General features: G+C 32.8%; 2 protein-coding genes across 2 annotated transcripts; one reads left to right on the top strand and one right to left on the bottom strand.

Moving 5' to 3' along the window:
- The first annotated feature begins 66 nt into the window (after positions 1 to 66).
- lsn (vacuolar-sorting protein SNF8) lies at positions 67 to 2134 on the top strand. Its single transcript, XM_088231042.1, has 4 exons — positions 67 to 529; positions 607 to 808; positions 1445 to 1591; positions 1890 to 2134. Exons 1-4 carry the CDS (start codon positions 262 to 264, stop codon positions 2020 to 2022), a joined length of 750 nt encoding a protein of 249 aa, XP_088087168.1. The 5' UTR covers positions 67 to 261; the 3' UTR covers positions 2023 to 2134.
- A 1291-nt stretch (positions 2135 to 3425) lies between these two features.
- On the bottom strand, positions 3426 to 13721 carry LOC148285036 (uncharacterized). Its single transcript, XM_088231013.1, has 11 exons — positions 13492 to 13721; positions 13357 to 13411; positions 13097 to 13276; positions 11418 to 11540; positions 9201 to 9539; positions 8962 to 9040; positions 7793 to 7976; positions 7455 to 7578; positions 6400 to 6548; positions 4923 to 5096; positions 3426 to 4456 (listed from the first exon to the last, which is right to left on the bottom strand). Exons 1-11 carry the CDS (start codon positions 13509 to 13511, stop codon positions 4300 to 4302), a joined length of 1584 nt encoding a protein of 527 aa, XP_088087139.1. The 5' UTR covers positions 13512 to 13721; the 3' UTR covers positions 3426 to 4299.
- Positions 13722 to 14270: the final 549 nt, after the last annotated feature.

Below are 14270 nucleotides of genomic sequence, written 5' to 3'. Positions count from 1 at the left end.
CTAAATTGATTTATTTTATTATGCGTACTGGCAAACATAGATTTGGCATCGGTTATCAGTGTTGTCACTTTTCTGTAATTTGTGTTTTTCTGTGTCGGAGTTGTCAATTGTGTCAATTGTCAATTAGTCTGTGATTGCGAATTACAATTTACAATTCTATCATGTCATTTTTGACATTTGTTAGTTTTCGTCTACAATATTAATACTCTAGTTGCATATTAATATTGCAATAATTTATACTTAATATTATCATTTTCCAAAATGCGACGGCGAGCAGGTGTTGGTGCTATCCACAAACAAAAGCTAGAACAAGAAAAATATAAGGAAAAGGGGACAGAAATTCAAGAAAATTCCTTTCAACAAATGTCTAAGCAACTTGAGGTTTTTAGAGAAAACCTTGAAGAATTCGCAGCCAAGCACAAGACTGAAATCCGCAAAAACGCTCAGTTCCGTAAACAATTTCAAGAAATGTGTGCTGCTATCGGCGTTGATCCTCTCGCTTCGGGAAAAGGATTTTGGTCCGTCCTAGGTATCAAATGAATTCCTATGATTATTGACTTAAACAAATGAATTTTTAAATCCCCAATGTTATTTTTTTTTTTACAGGTATCGGTGATTTCTATTATGAATTAGGAGTACAGGTAGTGGAGGTTTGTCTTTCAACAAACTATAAAAATGGAGGACTAATAAGTTTAGATGAATTACGAACAAGGCTCATTGCTGCCAGGGGAAAAGGTAAACAGCACCAAGAAATAACTCTGGAAGACCTTCTGGTGGCTGTCAAAAAGCTGAGAATATTTGGAAATGGGTAAAATTAAAACAGGCTTCATTAAAAACTGCAAATTCATATATTTTTGTTGACTGAATCTTTTGACATTATTTCTCTCGGGTGTGTTTGAGAGTAGACATGTCTTAAGTTGAAATAATCGGCTTGAAGATACATGAATATCTTTACTGGACAATATTCAATCCCTCTATGAAATTGCTCCAAGATGTCCATTGGACTTTTGTATCAGCGAAAATATATGTGAAAGAAAATCTGCTCTTAGGTCAGCGTTTGATTCGGGCAGAGGAAAACTTTACTCCTGACTGACACTCGGCTCAGGGATCATATGTTTGCATTAGCCAGCCTCTCTGCCTGGAAATAATTGGCCTCACATTTGCAAATCGTCGACAGTCCCACTCAGTTCAGATCTCAACTGAAATCACACTTCTTCTGCTTATCGTATCCTCAAGTAAAAATCAGACAGTTAAATATATATTGTTAATGTAGAATGTAAGTTTTAATATGAATACAAGTATAACATTAAGTGTCCTTGAGGTGGTTTTTCACAAAAACGGCGCTATAGAAATTATTTAAGTACATCCTTGCAGTTTTTTTTATTTTTCAATCACACATGTAAAAAAAGAAAGAGTTATTTTAAACATTTTTTTTTATAAATAGATTCAGTGTAGTACCAGTTGGAAAAGGGCAGTGGTTGGTACAATCTATACCTGGAGAGCTGAACATGGACCATACTGCTGTTCTGCAGCAGGCTACTACTGCTAACAAGGCTTGGGTTTCTATAGGAAGCTTGCGGGAAAATTTGGGGTAACAAACTCATATAAATGATAACATTATATAACAAGGCATTTTTCAACAGATTTTTCTTCTTTCCTCTTGCGAAAACTTAAAACAAAAAATTGTTGTAAAATTACAACTCTTTGAAGGCTATTTATTTTCCCTGACTATATTATATTTAACCTGACTTGGGAGGATCCACAGGAGCTGGAGGATCTTTGTGGACACCGTATGCTCCAACTAGGGAGCGGACATGGAATAATAAATAAAACTATTACATAAATATCCAAATTGAATAATGAATTTTGATTTGTTTTTATATTTGAAGGTGGGAAGAAACAAGAGCGCAGAAAGCTTTAGAACACATGGTGAAAGAAGGATTAGCCTGGGTTGACACGCAAGCGCCCAATGAGAAGCAATTTTGGTTTCCCAGCATGTTTGCTGCATGCGTGACAGCGTAGTGGCTGAGGCTCTTGCCCCAAACCCAGGGATTCCAGGGTCGATTCCTAGTTTGATTACAAAACTGAAATGTGGTTTTTGTCAAGCCTCAGTAAATTATACCATAAAGAGGAAGTTCAGTAGTTTTTTTTATTTTTTTATAGACTATCCAACTGAGCAACAAAAATATATTTTTAAAATATGTATCATGTTATCGGCGCTATGATTTTTTAAAGTACAATTATAAAAAAATATTATTTGTACTCGCTAAATATCAAAACACGCTAAATTTCTAAAAAATTGGCTACCCCGGAAACCGGAAATCTGTTGCCAGTTGCCCTAACAGCGTAGTAACGCTTTATTTAATTGTTTATTGTAACATTTGGTCACATAAACCTGTGACATTGCGAAGCAGTTCATTTTCATTATTTTTTTCATACATTTTTGAAAAACTTTGCAGTACAATTAAATGCTCTAATTTTTACTACGTGTAAAAAACATTCTTTATACCCGATTTCCCGTAGCACTGAACTTCCTCATTGGGTCTCTTGGCCTGCTGCGGCGCAAAGTGTCAAACAGCATAAAAACTGAAATTAAACTATTATTCAAGGAATGTAGGTACATACCTCAGTGCTCAGTGCTGTATGGAGGATGAAGCAGACCCAGTTTATTTCAAGTGTAAGACTGATGGAAAAAAATCTAAATCCAAAACGACAGCCTCATCATCACCCTTTAAATTTATGGGAATAAAAAAAAAACAATATTAATTTTTCAATTACTTATTCAATGGCAAATTGGTCCAAAATACTGTAAACTTTTGTGAAAATCCCTGGCATTGAGTTGAATAATGTTTTCCTATGATTAACAAAACTGTGATAACAAAAATAAAATAATGTTGTTTTCACATGAAGCATTAATTTCCTATTATTTTGTCAATAAATAAATACCTAAGTATAATAATAGTCATAATAAATATTATTAAGTGATTTAATTTAATTTACTATCCAGGCAAATCGATATTCATTTTGATACAAAGTTAATATTCATTTTTAGATATTTTACAATATGAACATAATATTATGATTTGTTTTTAACATATGTACTTTATAAGATACATAAAAACCCTTCCAAAATAATTTATCTTAATTCCGGTATTTAGGAACAAATTGTTTTGAATTTCATTCAATTTGTTTTAAAAAAAAAGAGTGTTTGTAACATTATAATTCTATGGTTTGCAATTAAATTTTGTTATTTTTGTTGATTACTTGATAGGAATCATTTATGCACCAAAATTTTAAAACAAATATTAAAATTATCATATGGAAAATTTAAATTGACTGTTATATCATCAAACACCATTACATTTGTCATCTTGTTTAAATAAGGGCTATGGAATTGGTACATATTTAAATTAATAAAATTATTATTGAAATAAATGTTTTTTATTTAAACTTTGCATACACTTAATCATGTACAAAAATATTATCATCTTTCAATAATAACCAGAAACATACAGTTTACTTTTTGGTATTTTTATTTGGTATTGTTGATTTTAATTGGTACATATACACGTATATTTTTTTGTACAGAAACATCTAATAAAATATTATCTTTACATTTATCATTATATATATACAAAAAATAGTTTGTTTTGCGTATTTTCTTACTTGATGCATTTAAAGAAAGTGCGTGTGGGTATATAGTTGTTGTTAATGTTGCTGCTACTATCACAACATTTCCTGTATGGATAGGCAGGGAAGATAGATCGCCACACATCTTGGCATTAAATCTTAGCTTCCACTTTCATGGATCTTATATCATATGTATGCCCCATAATGATTTTAAAAATCTATGGCGCTCATACACAGGAAGCTATATATCGTTGGTCGGCGTGCATTTCATATTGGGGGATTATAACGAGGCGAGTTTTCTGAAAAAAAGCAACAATGCAAATCGGAGTAAATAATGTGTTAGATTTGATTTTAAGAACAGTTTTTTCTGTCTCCTGTGAAAAGTTGATTTAGTAGATTGGCGATAATGCACGCCGACCGACCATATGTTACTTAACAGCTTTCTTCAGGGGTCTAAAAAATTGGACAACTCCGCTGAGTATCCTTTCAGTATACCATACACTTAATTTCAATATTTACTTAGAGCATACTTTCTAAATTTGATCACTCGTAACACTGTCATTGCTGCAGTATTTATTCTTCTCTCATTTAACTCATCAGGTTTTTAAAAAATAAACTCGTCTCTCTACTCGTGGCAACAATAAATGAACAGGTTTCAAGGTTCCACTGTTAGCTGCGTAGACTGTCTGATTCAGAATGTCGAGTTTCTTCTCCATACTTTAATCTAAGCTTTGCATTATCTCTTCTAAGACGCTTAGTTTCGATCTTTAATTCTTCCAGCTTGTTTTGAAGTTTATAAGTGATATCTTTCATGCTTTCTTTCCACCTAAAAATAAACTGGTAACTAGTATAATATATCAAAGTGCAAGTAAAAAATAGTGGGTAAACAAGATGATCCATACATGGTTAATAAGTTAAAACAATGTTTCTATACATATGTAAACAATCAAGAAAGAACTACAATTTGATTTGTTTTAGACAACATATTCAGAGTCTAAGACTGAAAAGAAATTAACATGCTTAATGGGACAAATTTCAAACTAAAACATAAAAGTGGGTCCATAACAAGATCCGTGAGCTCCTAAATGTACTTTTATAAAGGTTTTGGAAAGATTCAGAACTCCACAGAGTTCTAAATAATGTCTTCATAAGACGGAATACACCCCAAAATATTTTTTGTGGCAAAAAGGCTGTTAAATTCAAAACCATGTTTCATATTATTAGTTTCAATCATTTACATACCCAATTCTCAGTATGTAAAATGAATATATAGGACTTTTTAATGTACATACTTTGCATTCAATTTCTGTTGCGTTTCAAAATGCCTTTCAAATTCCTTAGTCGCATTCAATTTTTCCCCCTCAAGAGTCTCCTCTAACTTTTCCTTAACAATAAGTTCTGATTGCAGCCGCTGTATTGTCTTGTGAGCATCGTCTAATGCCTCCCTTAGATTTCCCATTTGAGTTCTAGAAATTTTTATTAAAAAGTCATGTATGATTTTAATACATACTTGCGTGAGACATATTTATCAAGATACAGAAAAAATATATTTTTGAAAAGGGAATATGGAAGAATAAGGAAGTCTACTTACAAGACTTATGATGGCATTGGCTAGTTTATAGGATCTAACGTGATTGAACACCCTGTTACTTACTGAAAAGGGACGGGAATATACACGTTTGTAAATGAATAAGAGCCTATTATTCTCCCCTACCTTGAAAGCAAGTGTGGTTCTTTGTGCCAACTGAACCTATGGTAGGTCCGGCTCTGACCTTTACACATTGTGTTACATTCACCATTCTGCCGATTCATCCACATTTCCTAAATGGTTCCATCTGTTGATTTTTGTGAAGTAAAAAAGCTAGAACCTTTATAGACGTAGGTGATATTCTTCCAAATTATTTTGTCTACTAGGAATTGCCAGAAATTTTTATTTTTTTCATAAAAAATGCATTCTGAAAATGACTAGATATTCACTTCTTAAATAGATTTCTCGATAAAATCCTTAAAATCTTAAATTTAGTACATTTTAAAAATGATTTAGATACCAAAATATGTATTTATTTATTCAATTAAATGAATTTACATATTCACGAACTTATTATGGCTCTTTAGGCTGTGCCTGTGTTGAGCCATAATAATTAATAAAAATACTAGAATAGAAATGATACATATTCGGTTGAGATCTTCTTCACCTGGAAGCCATTCACACATTGGGGAGTCTAATACCTTTAGCCTTGCCAGGTGGGATTCCATACAACAATGCCCCAACCCAACCGCATTCGGCAAATGGTAGACGTTTCTTATTTGCTAAGTATAACTCTTTTGAACCAATGGCTCTTTGGTATATCCGGTTGAATCAGAGCGTAGTGTTTTCCTCTGTAGAGTTTACAAGTGTTCTTCCTCTGGCTGATAAATGATGGATTCCCTTCCTTCCTTCTTGAAATATCCAAACATGCAAATCCTTCTTCACTCTTTTAAATTTCCTATTCTCAAATTATTATTGGAATTCCTTTATATCCACCAAATTCGTCTGTGATGTCCTCCTTACCTCACCTTTATTATTTTATATTGATTTTTTTATTTAACATGACACTGGCAATAGCCATCAAAATTTCAAAAAGAAATTATACATACAAAATAATAGAAGCATTACATTAAAATTGAAAGAAAATAAGACAAGTACATAATAATTAAGATAGGATCTATAAAGTATAAATTAAAGTAATCAATAAAGTAACAAAATAACATATTGTTAAATGAATATACCTAAGACTGTCAATTTCATTGGTGTGCAATTTTTCCTCCCACTCTCTTCTACGTTTGTCTCTCTGGAAGCCGTTTGTCATTTGATCTAAATCCATCTGAAGACTTTCCTTCTCTGAAACGATTTGTATATTCCGCCTCTCTGACAGTATCTGTAAAGATGTTGATAATATTGTATTGTCTCCACTGGTTCTTTGGTTAGTATGGAATTGGAAAAACAAGGCTTTGGAAATGCAATCTCTCAGGCGAATGTATAGAAAAACTATGCACGATAGGTGCTGTCGAGATCCTTGAATTATGTAAAACTGAGACGAGCATTACCGACAAAATCGAGAAAGGGTTGCTGCGTTGGTTTGGACATGTAGAGCAAATTGACAGTGAAAGAATAGCTAAAAAGATTTGTAATGCGTTGATGGATGCAGAAAACGAGAAAGACAACGAAAGACATGGCATGACCAAATCCAACAAATACTTGAAGACGGACAATGGACACGTCAAAAGTTAGAATAATATATTTACCATTTGATTAAATAGGTGCTCTCATGTGGCCTTTTGAATACAGCTATGTTACTTTTGCCAATTATATCCCTAGGTCAAAATTGATGCTGGGTGTAAAAACATGAGAACAAAAAATCCTTACTAACTCTGACAAAAATATAGCACTGGCTATATCTCAACAGATGAATATGATTTCATACTAAATGTGTTTAAACAGGTGCATTCACTGACGGATTTTCTAAACACACATATTTCAGAACATTGTTGTTATTTTATCTAAATAATACCTACATGCATAATGACTTATATTAATACAACAAAACCTATGTAGCGTTTTCCTTTATTTGACTGTACTTTCACATGGGAATTGTGTAGAAAGATAAAAAAAGTAAAGAAAATAATTTACCATGATAATCTATGCATTATTTCGTAAAAGTTTTGCGTGGTATTTTATTTATATAAAAATGAAATTAACAATACAATCTTTTTGGCTTTTAAAAAGTAAATCCGTTTCACATTCAAATATATTTTTTTAATGAGTAAAAATACAATTTTCATACTAATTGCTGGAACGTTGCCTCTAATTTCTGCTCAAGAAGCAAAACTCGGTAACCATTTTCATCATCTTGGTTATTTGTACCTTTTCGGTGTCTCTCTATTTCATCTTCTAACATTTTACAATCCCTGTAACAAGCAAAACAATGTTTATCAACTTTTAAGGCACTCCGCTTTGTGATTGATAATTTTTAAACATTTACTATCTTTATCGATCTCTTTTCTAGTTAGTTGGTACAGCTTTGACAAAGGAACAGAAAGTGTTTCCAAAATCATCATATAATATAAAACTATGTTTAATTATTTAGAATAATACCAGTAAATTTACAAAATAAGTATTTACCGTAAAGCTCTTTCCAGTGACAGATTTTTCTCTCCCATCTCAAGCTCTAGTCTCTGAATGTGTATGAGCATATCATTCAGTTTATCGTTGTAGCTCTGTTTTGCAACGTCTATCTCTTTTTGCACTCGTAGTGTTGACTCGTTGAGAATTTCTGTCACCTGATTTGACAATCGAGTACACTCCTCTGTGAAATGGGAAATATTTATTAGAAAACAACAAAGTTATTTTAACTATATTTGCACTGTTAAGGAGAAGCAGTAGGCTAGTGAGCACACATGAGTTAGGTATTTTATATGATGCACAAAAACACGTTTTTCATAGGAATTTGTATCAACAATACCTCAAGTGACGTAATGTCCATCCGGCTCCAATGTTTATCTCACATTGTCTGAGATAAACATTGGAGCTGGATTTAAAAACTAAGTTTACATTTGACGAAAACTAATATGTATTATTATCAATTGGTTCACTCCATACAAATTTATAGTAAAATCACACACGGCAAAATCAATTAAAATTAATCATGTTTTAGTAAATGACAGAATAAATCTATTTCTTAATTAGCTTTACAATACTTTAGTTTAGCTTTATAAGCTTTAGTATTAAGGAAAAATTTAAAAGTTAACATCCTTGTAAGACCTTTAATAATTATTGTGCCTACAGCTAAGGCATTTTTTAAGCATTTTTGCCCATATTTAGGTAAGATTATCGGTGTTAACGTATTACATATAGAAATAATAGTTTGTTTATAGTAAACATTGCTTCTTTTTCTTAGCGTACATATTTAAAAATATATTTTAATACTTTACTATAGTAAAATAATAAAAAGAATACTGTGGACATGACTACTGGCATATATGCCACAGTATTCTTTGTTTACCTATTTTATGCGCTTGAGAAACATTGTCAAAAAAAGTTTGGATAGAAAAAAACCTCCGATATTTTGTTTTTTTTTTTCATATATAAAATGCAGCTGCATAACAAATCTTACACTTGCCAGAGTCATGTTTATCTCAATTAGAAAATTGTTTTATTATTGAAAATATTGTTCTCTTTTATGTTCAGCAAAAAATAGTGTTCAGAAAATAGTGTAACTTCACATATATTCAGCACAAGAATAATATGTATTAGCTTTCATTCAATTTCAATAAATAACTAAATAAACAAACCTGAAGTTGTTTTTTCTCTATCTAGTGCTGCATCTTTTTCAGAAATTGCTGCATCTACTATTCTGAGTGCTTCGGCAACCTTAAAAAATCATTATAATTCAATATTACTGAAGTACTAACATAATTAGGTACATAAATTAAATAATGTAAAATAATGCCTTGACACGGGTTGTGACTAGTGACGTATTCATACAAAAAAATAGTATTATGTGTTGTATTGTAAATTAAATTCAACTTACTTTATACCTGCATTCTGATTCTTTTTTTGCATATGAATCCATATTTTGTCTACACAACTCCATATTATTTAATAGATCTTCAGAGTTTCTCTTACATGATGCTAACTCAGTTTTAAGATAAACTAATTCTTTTTCTAATGATTCTATTTTGGAATTATTTTCACTCTGTCTTTCTTTGTAGTCATTAATACAACTTTCTCTTCCTGAAGATTTTTTTTTTATTTCACAATTTTCTTCAGTTAGACTTTTAATGATTTTGTCTTTGGATTTGATGTCCTCGTAGGATGAAGACAACTTGCTTTCCAGAACTTTGACCAAAGCTGAATACTCCCTTTTTACCTTAAAAAAAATATGACAATATCATATAATTGTGTTTGGTGGCACTTCACTCTCCCTAAGATTACAGGCTCGAAGGAAAACTCGGTTTTCATGTGGTGTTTGGTCAAAGTCAATTTTTTAGGGTAGCTGAGCTTGCGAAAACCTCACCGTGCATCTGAACGGCTGTGAAGATCTAAGAAATTTCATCAGGTAACCGTTTGGAAATAGAACATTAATTTATAACTTGCGGTTAGAAGCTCTCGAGTTCACAATATCTTGTTTTCCTTCCAAAGGAAAGAAAATAGTGTTTTAGGGCACACAGTACTGTGCATACTATCACACTCTATTGTGACTGCCATTCACTTACATTATACAGTTGTCCGCTAGCAGATTTGACACTTTATACCTTGCCGTCTCTGGTTATAGTAGAGGCAGCGGAGGGTTAGGGTATCATTTGACGCGGGAGTGTTGCGGTTTTTTTTTTTTAATAATCAGAAGTCCATCAAGCTTCCGCGGTTGAGGTGTATTTTGCAAACAAGAATTTGACCAATGTGGCAAGGCAACATTTTTTCTCTATATTCGATATCTGAAGATTAAATGATGGCTGTCGAAGCAGATGATACGGGCGTGGGTACAACAGTTCTAAAGAACAGGATCAGTCAGAAATTCGATAGCAAAGAACCTTGACCCAAACCTTCAGCTTCTGATTTGAATCTAGAGAACATAAACCGTGCGAGAGACAAAATTTTGCAAAATCCTCACAAATCTGACAGTAAGTTTGCAGCATCTACTGGCATTAAAACGGCTTCGATACACAACATTTTGCATTTCAATTCCATCTGCAATTCCATCCCTACAAACAACATATCATAACAGCAGTTGAAAGAAAATGAGCACATATGAATGGAAAACTATGAGAGTGATTTTGAAAGGGTTTCCACATTACAAAGTACATCAGTAAACAGATTATACACTACTGGAGTGAGAAAAATCCTCATGAAGTCCATCAAAAGCAGTTAATGCCACTTGATAGCCTAAAGACCGCTGTTTGGCGCACATTTGAAAACTGCTTTTTTTTCTTCAATTAATGCAATGACTTCAGAACGATATTGCACGACAGTAGATAACTTTTTTATGCTGGAGCTACAGTTACATGACGGCTTCAATAACATAACCTACTTTCAGCGGAATAGAGCCACAGCACACACAGCTAGAGCAGCAATGAGTAAGGTGAGGAGTCTTTTTTTCTGGAAAATTAATAAGTAGCTTTGGTGACATAAACTGGCTCCCAAGATCACCTGATCTTACCATGTACGATTTTTGTAAAAAAAACTACTAATTTTTTTATATAAAGAATTTGCCTTCAACAATAAGTGCCCTACAAGAAAATATCCAACGTGAGATTTCAGTATCAGTCCAGAAATCTGCGAGTGAGTTATTGCCAAAATGAGGTCTTGATTGTGAGAGTGTTTGCAACAAAACGGAGAGCATATGGGTAATGTTATTATCAAAATATATATACTCAGTATTTCTGATCATGAAATTAAATTAATTAGATTTTACATATAATTATTACAAAATTGATTATTTTTTTAAGTGTAAAACTGCCAGAGGACAACCTGTATATACTCTAAGTAAAGAGATTAGTTTTTTCAAATATATATTACAGTATTACCCGTATGCAGAGACAAAGCTTAAGATGAGGAAAGTACATTCTATTGTCTTCACCTTCGGGTTATTCTCTGCATTTGAAATTAGAATGTACTTTCCGCACCTTAAGTTTTGTCTCTGCATACGGGTATATGTTTTGACTAAAATTATTATTTTTTTATGAAATTATTACTAATAGAACTATTAAAATAAACAACACTTTATCTGAATTAAAGCTTATTTTCTTACATCATCTATGTCTTCGTGAAACGATGTAGTTTTCTGGTAACTTTGGTAAGTTTTCAGTTCTTCTTCTAGATTTTTTGTTGTTTTCTGAGATACATTCCATAGTGAAATAAAAGATTCCTTTTCCTGAAATAAATCATTATTAAAACTTATGTTTTCAGTGACACACACACTTCGTAGTATGAATTCCATTAAAAACCTAATATTTTTTTATTACATTTACAGAATAACTAATATTCTAAAAATATATATCTAAAAAAAAACAGGTTATCGTGAATTTGAGAGCAGTGCTTTTTTTTCAAACACATATAATCAGAGTTAATTGTAATATGTATGGTTTGTAATGTATTGAGAATTAATTGGATAACTAATGTTAATAAAAAATAAATAAATGAAAACACAAATAAATGTGACGAGGACAACCAAGGAAGACGTGGAATGATCAGAAAAACCAAAATCTTTAGTCGGCTCATGTCAAAAGCAGGTAGAAACGAAGGGCATGTATGACAAGATGTATGAATGTGGAAGAAGTTAGAAATGTATGCCAGAATAGACGTGTGTGGCGGTCCTTTCACTCTGCCTACCCCTACTGCGAAATGGCGTCATGGTAGCAGTAATGGTTTTATTCATATATAATGTATTTTTGTGATAAAAATGGTATGTGTATCAGAAATCGCCGCTCGTATGGAGAAAGAAGGCGGAATGCGGCCTACAACGGTTGAACATTAAAAATAATATCAAGCCTGGCGGCCCTTGTTCGGGCTCATAGACGCGAAAGCTTCGGAGATGTCAGCTGCACGGGGAAAAAGGCTCGCTGAGCGTTGAGAAATTGTCGACCTCCGGCGGCGGGTGGAGCTTCGCGAATTGATCGCTGGGCCGCGCTATCGGCGCTCTAACATGAAGATCTAAATGAGTGTTTTTTGTAATAATTTATATGTTGGTTTTTCTCATTTATTTCGGCTATAAATCTCGATTTTGTAATCTTATGAGCTATCTCTTTAATAAAGACGGTTAATTATGTCACTTGCTGCGGGGGCAGACGTTAGAATATTGAGACTCTAGCTACAAATATGTATAGGATTGTGAGGTACTAGGCCTCACAAAATCCCACTAAAACTTGTGTCACCCTTTTGATGAGTGTGTAGGATCTTTCCCCTTATAATGTATGCGTCAATTGAGACACGGGGAAGATGCCTACATACTCAAATCATATGTTAACTCTATGTAAAGAGAGTTATTCAGTTTCGAAATTGTAATGAAGAAATAAAATCTAAAAATGTTCCCCCAATGAGAGAGCGCGTCTATGAGTTAATCCAGGACAGCCCAACCCTCTCTCGCTCTCTCCTGCAGCTTATACGTGCTGTCTCGTACCGTGTCCGACCGGGGAAACAGTACAAACAGTTAAATAAAACCTGTCTGTTTTTGAAAGAATAAATTGTGTGTAAATCAAGACTAAGCGTGTTTTATTGGAATTACGCCCTCTCCGCCTTCGACTCCGCCGCCTGCTTTTTTGGAAAATATCACCGCAGACCCGGCCAGAAAAGTCTATCTCATCCGAGATAGCGGTAATAGCAGCTGCAGAGCCACCCCTATTCTACAGTTAAACTATACACACTGCGAGGTGTCGTGTATAGTATGGGTAGCTACATGTTGCACAGAATTATTATTATATAAATTATTACCTTTTGACAAATACTAAGTTGATGATGAAGATTTTCTATAATTCCTTTACTATTTTCTCGTATATTATTAATATTTTCAATTTCACTCTTTTGTTGCAGGAGACTGTCAAGTTGTCTGGACATTTCCGCATTCTCTTGGACCAGAGCTTTGGTTTCTATTTTAAGATTTTCATATTCCCCCTGTAAATTAAAAATTATGCACACAAAACACGCACCAACACAAACTTAAATAGGTACAAGTAAAAATAAACTTAGCAAACCTTATAAAACAATATTTGGGACTGCAATGCATCGGTCAAGGAATCCGGAGGACCACTACAAAATAATATATATGAAATTATACTAATTAAATGTGATACACACAATTCATTTAACAGTAAATAAAATGTCTGTACTCATTGGCCGGTTCAGTCATTGTGTAAAATGGAAAATTTGCGTTAAGTCAACGCCGTTGCATCCAATATAATATCGTTAAATATTTCTTCTTAATTTTAAACATGGCAAAATAATGCCAAAACAACGATTTAGAACTTAAAAGCAAAAGTAATATTAAAATACATTTTCCACAAATACGTATTTTCAGTTGTCATTGTGACATGTTTGTAAACAAAACGATATTGTCTATGGTTTTGGTCGTAGCTTCCTTACGTAGAAGGCTATGTTTTGGTGAAATATTGGTACCTACTTACATTCAATAAAATCGACATGCCCTACGTGAATTGACTGTCGAGATTTTTCGTTTTTATATGACTATATCATTATCTTTAAACATGCTTGTAAATACACATAATTTAATTTAAAAATCTGCTAAATAGATAATGGATTTGCAGATAAAGCATATGTACATGGCGCATGTTAGAATAGTTCACATAAAAAAATGTATTTTTTTAGTATAATACTTGACATATTTTGGGTAGCAGAGATAATATTCTGAACGCTCTTACGGCCGTAGAAAAAGCTTTCACCTCGCGTATTTACATACAAAATACACGAGATAAAAGTGTTTTCTACGGCCACGAGAGCGGTTCAGAATAGCATCGCAGGATAGTTATAAGTACCATATTCTCTGTACGAAATTTGTATACTAAATAATATCTTCACGTATTTCCAAATAAACAAATAATGCTTTTTGGATGTTAAATAACAAAAAAAGTGTTTTTTTTAAATACTATGT

This window comes from Micrasema longulum, unplaced genomic scaffold (genome assembly GCF_059751315.1).
Source record: "Micrasema longulum isolate JH-2025_06_02 unplaced genomic scaffold, ASM5975131v1 h1tg000067l, whole genome shotgun sequence".
NCBI classification, from domain to species: domain Eukaryota; kingdom Metazoa; phylum Arthropoda; class Insecta; order Trichoptera; family Brachycentridae; genus Micrasema; species Micrasema longulum.
Note: the sequence above shows the minus strand (reverse complement) of the source record. Positions and strands in the feature narration are given on the sequence as shown.